We start from the raw sequence: 10,372 nt of genomic DNA, 5'->3' as shown, positions 1-10,372 counted from the left end.
CATTTCCATAATTCCATTAATCATACATCACTCTCTCTCTTCCCCTTTCCATCAAAAAATGACTTCCAACATGCTACCGATCCGACCTGTGGTGGTGCAGGCGCAGCTGCAACCCGCCGACGCCAACAAATCTCCCAACTGGTGGGCTCCGCTTTTCGGTTTCTCCTCCGAACCGGACTATATCAAACCAGCCGAGGCGGATCGGAAGCCACCAAAAACCCGGTTCGCTCCCGGCTCTTTCACGGAGGATAAAGCCAGGCAGCTGCGGAAGATGACTTGCGATGCGGCCTCGGTCCATGAGACCATGTATCACTCCGCCATCGCTTCCCGGCTAGCCTCCGACTTCTCCGATCGCTCCGCTGCCTGATTTCTTTCTCTATTCAAATGGCAGTGATGTGGACGTAGTGGAATCCGACGATGGATAGCTATGTAATTTCCTTTATTATATAAAATTTTATTTCTATAGTATTATAAATTTGTAACTCTAGTGACGCGAATCAATGCTTACTTAAGTTGAAATTTGGAATATTAATTTGATCTCTATATTTGCGATCATTGGTTAAGTCTAATGTGTTATGATAGTGATTGTTTAATTTATATTGTTTCACCTGCCTAGATTAATTATTTGGGACTTTAGGCCAATAATTATAAATTTAAAGGAAACGTATTTATCCGAAAGAAACTCCACTTGTCATTATCCAATAAAATTTTAGTTGGGCCAATGATAATCATATTAGTTTAGTTCTGACACACACACAAAATTACTACGTAGTAAAGTACTAGTAAACACAATATAAAGTACACAATTTATTAACGCAACCATATATAAAATTCCATAACGATGTAGTAAATATTATACATGAAAAATAAAATTCTAGTTGGAGAAGAAATAGTATGATTTTCGATGGAGTTTATAATATTGGATTGTTTGATACTACTAGAGACGAGTATAAAATTGGCGGGTGCCGACGGCAAACCACAACTATTCATATTTCGCACATGCTGGAATATGCCTTTTGGATTTGTGTGGGGGATGAGATATTTCGCGAAACGGCTAGAGACGGACAAGCAAATTCTATAGCCACCATATGACCAATTGTATTTTGTCTATTTGCACTTTGATAGAAACTTTTGATATGCAAAGATTGATCATCACATATGCGACAACAATTCATATACGAAAGCACGATATAAACATGAATACATGATAATAAGAAAAAGAAAAAAAAAAAAAAGTTTTGCTCTACTCAGTCTTGTTGCAAAAGATTTTTCAAAAAATCATTGCAAAATGTATTATTACGTGTTGCAGTTTTTAGGTGCAAACATAGAATTTCGTTTTAATGATTCATACGAAATATCAAATATTCTAAGAATAGTGTTTTTGGTTGGGACTAAGAGCACCCGCAACGGTCAGCCTGTTGGGGGTGTTGTACCGTCCCATCCCGTTGGGAGGGGACGGTGACGGGTTTGCCGTTGTGGGTGTCTCGTCCTACAGGGCCTGCCGTGCTGAGGGGTTGAGCCCTTATTTGCGGGACACGCGCCAGGGCCATGTGGCTCTCCCTTGTCGCGCAGTGACGTCTCATAGAACCAAATTTTTCTTTTTCATGTAATTTAATCAAATACTCTCTGCATCCCATTTAAGATGGTCACCTTAATATTTTTATTTGTCCCAATCAAGATGACCACTTTTCAATTTTGGTAACAATCTTCTCTCTCCTCTCTCCTTTCTCCTCATTAAAATATTCAACTACTTTTTTCCTTTTTACTTTATTCCACTTAAGGCCATCTACAGTGGGACGGACGATGCGACGGATGATGTCCGTCGCATCGTCCGCCACTGTGGCATCACGAACGAAGGGTTAACCATCATCCGCGCCCGATCGATCGTCCACGGACGAAGCGCGGACGATGCTCATCGTCCGTCGCATCGTCCGCCACTGTGGCATCGCGGACGACGCGACGGACGATGCTCACGCGTTTTCTTTTTTTTTTTTTTAATTTTTTCTAAAATTTTTTCTTATTTAAACACCACAATTTTCTACCATTTCACACACTCCAATTTCACATCTCTTCAATTACTCTCTCTCATCTTCTCAAAAAAGAATCCCGACGATTACGATTTGAGTACATCGGATGGTTGCAGACGGGCCTTGACTCGAGCCTTGTTCGATGCCGTTAATGAAGCCATGGCGGAATGCTTGGCATAAATGCAGCGGAAGCAGGCAGCGGCGGAGGCGGCGGCGGCGGCGCGGGTCCCTCGGCCGATACGACGTCGGACGTATGTCCCGCGCGAGCACGACATAGCTCACGAACGTCTGTTCGCAGATGATTTTGCCGAGCATCCACGGTGGAGCCCGAATGTTTTTCACCGCCGTTTTAGAATGAGCCGAGATCTTTTTCTCCGCATTATGTACACGTTGGAGGGACGTGATGAGTACTTCCAGTATCGGGAAGACGACATCGGCAGACCCGGACTTACACCGTTACAAAAATGCACGGTTGCGATCCGGCAGTTGGTCTACGGCCACAGCGGATATATTCGACGAGTACCTTCACGTCGGGAGACAACTGGCCGCGAATGTGTAAAGACTTTTTGTAAGGTAGTTGTGGAGGCTTTTGGCGACATATATTTGCGACGCCCGACTGCTGATGATTGCCAGAGGCTGATGAGGATGCACGAGACGGTGCACGGCTTCCCTGGGATGCTAGGGAGCATCAACTGTATGCACTAGCTGTGGAAGAACTGCCCGACGGCGTGGAGAGGCCAATTTACTAGTGGCTACAAGGGCAGCCATCCAACGATGATCCTGGAAGCCGTCGCTGACCACCGCCTCTGGATCTGACATACCTACTTCGGTGTAGTCGGGTCGAACAACGACATCAACGTCCTCAACTCGTCCACCCTCTTCGTCGATCAGTGCAGGGGTCGCGGCCCGGCCATCAAGTTCATTGCCAACGGCCGCAGACATCATATGGGGTACTACTTGGCCGATGGCATATATCCAAGGTGACCTGTTTTTTTGAAGACGAACAGCTGCCCAATTGGTGACAGGAGAGTCCTATTTGCGGCAAAGTAGGAGTTTGCGCGGAAGGATGTGGAACGGGCTTTTGGGGTGCTCCAATCGCGGTGGGCAATCGTGAAAGGTCTGGCGCGTTTCTGGTTCAAGGAAGTCATCGCTGACGTCATGTATGCGTGCATCATCATGCATAACATGATAGTCGAACAAGAAGTTGGACATGTCACTGATTGGGTGGATGATGAAGCCGGATCTAGCTCCAGCACGGCGACCCCGCCTGTCGCTCGAGGATTACCGATGGGCTTAATTCACTTGGATTTTATATGGTTTTAGAGGGTAGTTTTACTTGGTTTTGATCATATATTGTGTACTTTGAGACATGGTTATAGCTAATTCTCTATTATATTGGTATTTTGATCATTTTGTGAAGATTGTGTAGAAAAATGTACAAAATATGTGGATGTGCAGAAGCTTTAGTTCGAGACAGTTTTTCTAGGAGATTTTGAAGTCCGATTTGCACATAATGCATACCATTCTCTTCTTCTTCGAAAGAGCTTGGCGTGGATATCTTAAACGTCTCAATCGGAGTTCGGATAGAAGAAGTTATGACTGTTTTACCAAGACTGCGTAGAGCAGTGACATAGCTGGCGACCAGCCGGGTTCGCATGCAAACGAACTTGGAGACCCGCCAGCAAAACTTGAGAAAAACGCCATAGACAGCTGGCGACTCGCCAGCTTCGACGCACACCCAACCTGGCGACCCGCCAGCTTCGTCCGACAGTTTATTTCGGGCCCAAAGTCAACCCTAGGTATATATGCCGAAGGAAACGCCTCCAAACACAACTTACACGCCTCCTACCCCAAAAATACTACTTTTTCACCTAGGAAGAAGAGAAGAACGAGCAGAGGACTAGTATTCATCGCAAGATTGAAGATGAGACCTCCAATCCGCCCAATCCAATTCTAGGAGTTTCTACTTTTAGTTTTATTCTTGTTCAAACAATGTTTTTGAATATTTCTTTGACTTTTATGTTGAACATGAGTAGTTAAATCCTTCGTGGAGTTCTACGGGGGAGATACAATGATTCTTATGTTTAATTGATTTCCTTTTTCTATGTCTTGGCTCGTGTGGTTATTTTGATTTCTCCTGTGCTTATACATTTATTTGACTGATCATCTTATATATGCTTGTGGGTTTTACTACAAGAACTGAGAAGTGAGTAGCTTAATTTGAAAGAGAAGAAATTGACGTCTTTGCCAATATAATCGAGAGATTTGAGCCTTTGAATGAAGCTAAGTATCTTAGGAGCTATTAGGAGTTGTTGCCTTAGTTCTAGAAAGGAAACTTCGGTTCTAGGTAGCAATCTACAAATTATATGATTCGAGATAAGATATAGTTTTACTTTAATGATAGCTTAATAACCCTTGAGACCCTTTGTTGGCATAGTTTGGAAGTTAATTGAGCATAGGATAGTTGTTATCGATCCCGTAGGATTCTACCCTTCTCATCCTTGATCTACATTCGTTTTCTCTTATTTGCTTTTAGTTCTCTATTTTTTTAATTGCTTTTACCTTGCTTTTAAGTAGATTTAGAAAACCAAACTTTCTGATTCATCTAGATAGTAGTTGAGGTTGGTTCGTGGTAATTAGGTTGACACTGATTGTCTCTGTGGATACGATACTCTTTGATTACTATTTGCTACATTAGCCTCGTACACTTGTGGGTATAATTGTGTTAAAAATAAGTTGAGTCAGGGCTTCAGTGAGGTTCTATTGCGACAGACCTCAATGCGCAGCCAACAAGACCATACTCAACTCATGACCGACATGATTGAAGAAGTTTGGAACCGCAATCGTTGTTGAGAATTTGTAGTTTTTTCACATTCGTAGTGTAATGTTTTAATTTTAATGAATTGAAGTTTTTTTTTTCTAAATTTTGAAGTATTTAAATATTCAAATAATAGTTAAAATGCTTAGGGCGTGGCTTAGGGCGGGCTATAGTCCGCCCCATTGCAGGTGGAAGTGGCGGAGGATAAAATGCTGACGTGGCAATGCATAGGGTGTCACATCCTCCGTCCCATTATGGATGCCCTAACAATACTTCCTAAAATGTGGCTATCTTGAGTGAGACGGAGGGAGCAGCTGTATCTCATAAAGTTATAAAGGTAGTAATTGAATTGAACTTCTGGTTGGCTTTTCAAACATATCCGATATAATCTCGTTCGAGCTTACCATTCAATTTTAAAGCTTGGCGTTACTCGATTTCGTATTGACAAACACGATCATTAATAGATTGGCAAGTTAATTAGTACATAAAATTTATTTAATTGCTAATATTAATTACTAATTTTGAATACTAGTATAACAGTATAACCTATGTATATAGAACCTATTTTTGTAAGTGAGAGGAAATTATATTTATATAATCTTTGGGAAACGTATATCAGTTTTGGACGTAATCCGGATTATAACTTGGACTAAATCAATCTAGATTTTAGAAAATTCAGAATATTCTTCAGCACCTTATACTAACTGTATAGAGTATGAATAGGTAACAAATATTTCAAAAAAAAAAAAAAAGATGGAAAATAATTATATTAAAATTTGCCTGAAATTTAGGCAACAACTCAACATACCAACTTGTATGAGAAACAAAAAAGAAAAAATTAATAAAAGTCGATGGCCTGGAAATGAAGGAGTTGATATTGGAAATGAAAAATGTAGGCCTTTATGAGAAACTAAGTAAGAAACAAGAAATGAAAATGGGGGCTAAGTAGATTTATAAAGGTCTACATGCCCTGGTCGATTAGGTAATCAGCCAGCCTCTCAACAACCATGTTGCATTGCCCCGGAGTCACCGGCTCCTCGTACACTCCGAACACCAATGCTTGCCCAGACTTCTTGATAGTTATGCCTCCAGATCCCTATTGATGGCGTTCAGTTTGTTAAACAAGATAATAGTGAGATACAACATGGAATAAACCACGAGTTATCATGGCATCTGGACGGCCTCGTTGTATATAAACAAACCTTCTTTCCACGAATGACCGCGCCGGGCTCGCCTTGAATGACCATATACTTAGCCCCACCAAAGAACAAGCCAGTGGGGGCCAGAGTCCCGGGTTCCTCGAAATCGTTCAATATTCCTTTTATCTCATCTGGCTTCATCTGCATTACGCAAACATCAAACACATCATAATACAATTACAAATTCAAATAATTAACATTAACCTGACCTGAGGGAAGGTGGCGCTCTGAGCCCAGACAGCGCCATCGTGGCCGAGGATAGCGGCCGCGGCCAGTTTCAGCCCTGCCTGTCCTTCGATGTCGCACATCAAGTGCTCATCCACGTAAGTTTGCCACGACATATTGCTCTGCAAATGTTTATCTCGTTAGTATTTCAAATCACTGCTCGATCGAAATATGATGATGATGCTGTTGTATGTTTTATACTGTAATGCAGTGCTTGAAAAGTAATTCAAAATTAGTGAATGGATGCTCGCGCGTCTCGGCTTCTCACCTCCGCCCTTTTCTCTCTAATTAACCTTAACAACCACCCGATTTACACTACGATTTACTTAGTCAAATACATGCTTTTTTTCAAATTTATTCTAATTAGATTTACATTATCAACTTTTATTTAAAATGATAGAAAGAAGTGAGCATGTGTCTAAAACATCCAAGATGATCTACAACTACAAGGGTGTCTTGTCACATACATGATCCAAGATGATCTACAACTACAAGAGGGAGAGGAAATTCCTTGAAAATTATGATACAACAAAATAATTGAACGCCCTTGGGAAACCATGCTTGAGACAATTTTTTCCGCCAACCAAGATACTAGCACGAATCTTACAGCAACACGAATGAAGCCATCAACGAGTAGCCAAGGAGCAGCATTGAGGCTTCTTGCACATAGGACGACGATGCTTTTGCTGAAGGGTTCGCTGTTGCATTTGCGGCCGCAGTTTTGTTGGCCCTGCAAATCCAAGAAAAGTTCAGTCACAGATATGTAATGCCAATGCTAATATTTTGGAACTACTAATGAACGGATGTTTGCGCACCCTAGTGTCATGTAGAGGCAGTTGTCATAACCTGCGAAAATCATAAAAATGACATGTTATTTGTCGAGGAGTATATCCTTGATCCTCAAAAACCCAAACGAAAGTAATGCAAAAGGCACATCTCATGAGTTTGAATAGAGGGCATCAAGAGTAAAATAAGAGAAGAAATAGTATACTACAAATCAGTTAATCAATACATACTCGGGTTCTGGTTCATTCTGACTCCTGCTCCGCCAAAACTGCAAGCGATATCTGTAGCCCCATTCTGCTGGTAGTAACTGTTGAAGGCATAAGAAGCATGAGATACCAAGTTATCAGGCTCGAAGCAAGGCTGACTCGGCTGAATAGCCGAGCAGTCAACGTTTCCAGAACCACAGGCCCAATCTAGACCATTCCTAAGATCAGGTTCCGAGGCATTGGCTGATGCAATGCACCACGTCCCGTTTGAACTGGCTGTCACGTTTGTGTCCGGATTGATATCCACAGTACTTTTCCCAGTGAAATCCAGATTGTACACGCTTGTCTGGTCAGGAAAAAACAGGCCCCAATTTCTCTCTGATTCCAAACCAGGCTTCCTATTCTCATTGAACAATGAGAAGATGTACGTATCTATCTCCCCTCCTGGCTTCGCAGGAGTTCCGGTGTCATTGATGAGATGACGGATCAGATTCGTGTTGTATGTTTGCGCGTTATCTGGAGTGGCAGCAGTCTCCTTAGGGGATCCTTTAGAAGGCCATCCTGTCTCGGTAACCATAATCTGAATAGTTCGGAAATTCAAAGCCATGAGTGCAAAGTTGATTGCATCAATCTGAGCATCAAACATATTTGTGTATAACAATCCGGTGTTTGGATCAATAACTTCAGACGAGGACTCAAAAAGAGCATAGTCGAGGGACACATTGCTCGAGGAGTCTCTATAGGCATAGTAAGGGTATATATTAACCATAAAGGGAGACTGATTCTCAGCCAGAAATTCCAACATCGGTTTCAGAAACAAAGCAAATTTACTGCTGAAAGCCCCTGCAGAAGGTGGGAACGAGCGGGACAAAACACCCAAGGAATGAGTGCTCGAGACTTTAATCTTCTTATGAAGCCCGGCTTTCTTGAGAGAAGTTAGGACATTTTGCATTGCAGGAACTACCATAGCAGAGATGTTACTGGGAGCTTCGGTTACTTCAGCACCAACAGTTATGTAAGTGATTCTTGTGGCCGGATAGTATGGGAGAATGCTGTTTTTCAACCATGTATCAGCATTGGATTGGAACTGAGAGAAGGCTAGCAAGTCGGCGTTGGGAATCCCAATCATGAGCTCAATTCCTGTATTTGCGAATGTCTTGAGGACTTGGATATTGGAGTCGTATATCCTTACATATTTGATATTGTGAAGTTTGATCAGCTGCACAGCTTTATCCGGGGTGGGTAGATCATCTGCATTTCTCCCATAGCATATTCCGATTTTACCACCTCTGCATACGCCTATCATCAAAATAGGCATTATTAGCATCAAAGCATAACACGAATCCCTCGTCTGTCAAACCATATTACAGTCATTCTGCCACATTTTGAGAAGCAAAACTGAACCTAAGAAGCATGGAAAATTTCTAAACCTATTTGCAACGTGTCCAGTGAACAAAACTCGTGTGAAGTCGTATCAAGATTGGTTTACAACACTCAAGCATGGATGTATTTCATTTTCCACACATTCTCGAATCTCTCCACATAGGAATGATAACACTTATTTCGAGAAGTTAAAAAACTGCAAAATCAATGAACCAACCCATATGAAAACTAAAAATAAGCAGGCAACACGCGCCACTATAAGTCCTTCCTACCTCTGAAAATCTAGATCTATATATCATGAAAAAACAAAAGAACTTCATGATATATAGACACATTCTCTCTGCCTCGGGTAACAAGACAAAAAAGTTTTACTAGAATTAGTTGGTAGTGATGCTTATTTCATTAGCTACCGAATGAGCTAGCCGACATACGAACCATGGAGATGCTCCTACAAAGAACTAAAAGCCATCATCAACAACTCATGAATGCAGCATTCAGATATAAGGGAATTACATAACCATATGTAGAAATGCCATAAAGGTCAATTCTTGCTACTTGAAAAGTACATTTACCAGTAATTTTGTGGTATAACACATGAATTTTGGAGAAGCACAAAATGTGCATCTGCCATATTTCAATTACTAATATAGTCTCTAAACTTAATACATCATGGGATGGCCTACTTATAAGAATACACCCTTGCACATGATAGTTGCTGACATCAAGATTCCACAGAAAGTATTAATCTTTGACTAATTATTGAAGCAACATACCAACCAAATAAAGAAAGACATGCCCTGAATTAACCAATAAAAAACGAGTTCTTGAAGAAAACATTTACAAGAAGTGTCCCAAAATGGAATCACAGCAGAATTAGCAATTTAGATAGTGATGATGTTAATGTAGAGAGTGTAATGTGAGCACATTACCAAAGAGCGTAAGCAGCTGAAGAGTTGCGAAGAGAAACGCGCTCCCCATTTGAAACCCAGTTGCTATGTAAGCGTAGAGAAAGGTAAAGACGATTCAAAACTCCACAAGGTTTTAAATAATTGACTCTCAAAACTCAATGCTTGATTTTAACTTTTTGCTGCTGAGTAAATGTACCACTCTTTTTCCCAACGTCTCTCTTCTTACAAGGAAAAAAGGGTCTCCTCTCGAGCTCCGAGTGAGTGAGAGAGAGAGGTGATCGCTGAGCGTCTGTGCGTGTCGGGTGGAGTGTGTCAGCAAGGTGGAGTCTGGGGATATGCGGACTTGAAATTTTTATGAATTCAATTGACAAATGGTTGATGAATCCGAGAGGTTTTTCTTTTTATTTATTGCGGTTGCGGGGTATATTTGAGCTTGTCTCATTCTATTCCCTACAAAAATCCTCTGCCCCAAACACTGTTTCCGCTTTCTCAAATCTCGAATGCTTTGCTATACGCCAATATCAACGGTCACCACTGCCCATTTTGAAATTAATTATTTGATGCATATCTTTATTTTTGTTAGTACACTTATTTAATCTAGTCTCTAGATATAACTATATAACGGGAAAATAATCTGAATATACAATTTCTTTTATTGGCTACTACTCTGATGTTGACTTCGATTTGAATTGCTCTTATTTGTCAAAATTAGGGGTGGGTCGATACAATAAAAACGTTGTATCGTGTATCGTATCAAAAATATCGATATGAAAGAATTTCATATCGTTATCGTATCGAAAGTTTCGATATATCGAATTTT

At 41.1% G+C, this 10,372-nt stretch overlaps 3 protein-coding genes across 3 annotated transcripts; 1 reads left to right on the top strand and 2 right to left on the bottom strand.

Moving 5' to 3' along the window:
* Positions 1-563, top strand: LOC125189485 (uncharacterized). The gene has a single exon (XM_048086759.2). The coding sequence runs from the start codon at positions 59-61 to the stop codon at positions 365-367; it is 309 nt and encodes a 102-aa protein (XP_047942716.2). The 5' UTR covers positions 1-58; the 3' UTR covers positions 368-563.
* Positions 564-5,585: 5,022 nt separating this feature from the next.
* LOC125188830 (profilin-3-like) lies at positions 5,586-6,465 on the bottom strand. The gene is made up of 3 exons (XM_048085891.2): positions 6,254-6,465; positions 6,048-6,185; positions 5,586-5,941 (listed from the first exon to the last, which is right to left on the bottom strand). The coding sequence occupies exons 1-3, from the start codon at positions 6,383-6,385 to the stop codon at positions 5,807-5,809; spliced, it is 405 nt and encodes a 134-aa protein (XP_047941848.1). The 5' UTR covers positions 6,386-6,465; the 3' UTR covers positions 5,586-5,806.
* A 172-nt stretch (positions 6,466-6,637) lies between these two features.
* On the bottom strand, positions 6,638-9,928 carry LOC125188829 (O-Glycosyl hydrolases family 17 protein). The gene is made up of 4 exons (XM_048085889.2): positions 9,574-9,928; positions 7,286-8,560; positions 7,085-7,115; positions 6,638-6,999 (listed from the first exon to the last, which is right to left on the bottom strand). The coding sequence occupies exons 1-4, from the start codon at positions 9,620-9,622 to the stop codon at positions 6,873-6,875; spliced, it is 1,482 nt and encodes a 493-aa protein (XP_047941846.1). The 5' UTR covers positions 9,623-9,928; the 3' UTR covers positions 6,638-6,872.
* Between the last annotated feature and the right edge of the window lie 444 nt (positions 9,929-10,372).

Source organism: Salvia hispanica, chromosome 5 (assembly GCF_029641045.1).
Source record: "Salvia hispanica isolate PSC_SH4W2 chromosome 5, Shi_PSC_v1, whole genome shotgun sequence".
Lineage (NCBI taxonomy): Eukaryota > Viridiplantae > Streptophyta > Magnoliopsida > Lamiales > Lamiaceae > Salvia > Salvia hispanica.
This window is presented reverse-complemented; position numbering and strand designations above follow the sequence as displayed.

Bases quoted from the DNA above. Each gene is read 5' to 3' on its own strand.
- LOC125188829 (XM_048085889.2), bottom strand. From the start codon at position 9,622: ATGGGGAGCGCGTTTCTCTTCGCAACTCTTCAGCTGCTTACGCTCTTT. The intron at 8,561-9,573 runs GTAATGTGCTCA...TTTTGATGATAG, and splicing joins TCAGCTGCTTACGCTCTTTG to GCGTATGCAGAGGTGGTAAA. The intron at 7,116-7,285 runs GTATGTATTGAT...TGATTTTCGCAG, and splicing joins CAGAATGAACCAGAACCCGA to GTTATGACAACTGCCTCTAC.
- LOC125189485 (XM_048086759.2), top strand. From the start codon at position 59: ATGACTTCCAACATGCTACCGATCCGACCTGTGGTGGTGCAGGCGCAG.
- LOC125188830 (XM_048085891.2), bottom strand. From the start codon at position 6,385: ATGTCGTGGCAAACTTACGTGGATGAGCACTTGATGTGCGACATCGAA. The intron at 6,186-6,253 runs GTCAGGTTAATG...TGCGTAATGCAG, and splicing joins AGAGCGCCACCTTCCCTCAG to ATGAAGCCAGATGAGATAAA. The intron at 5,942-6,047 runs GTTTGTTTATAT...CGCCATCAATAG, and splicing joins CGGTCATTCGTGGAAAGAAG to GGATCTGGAGGCATAACTAT.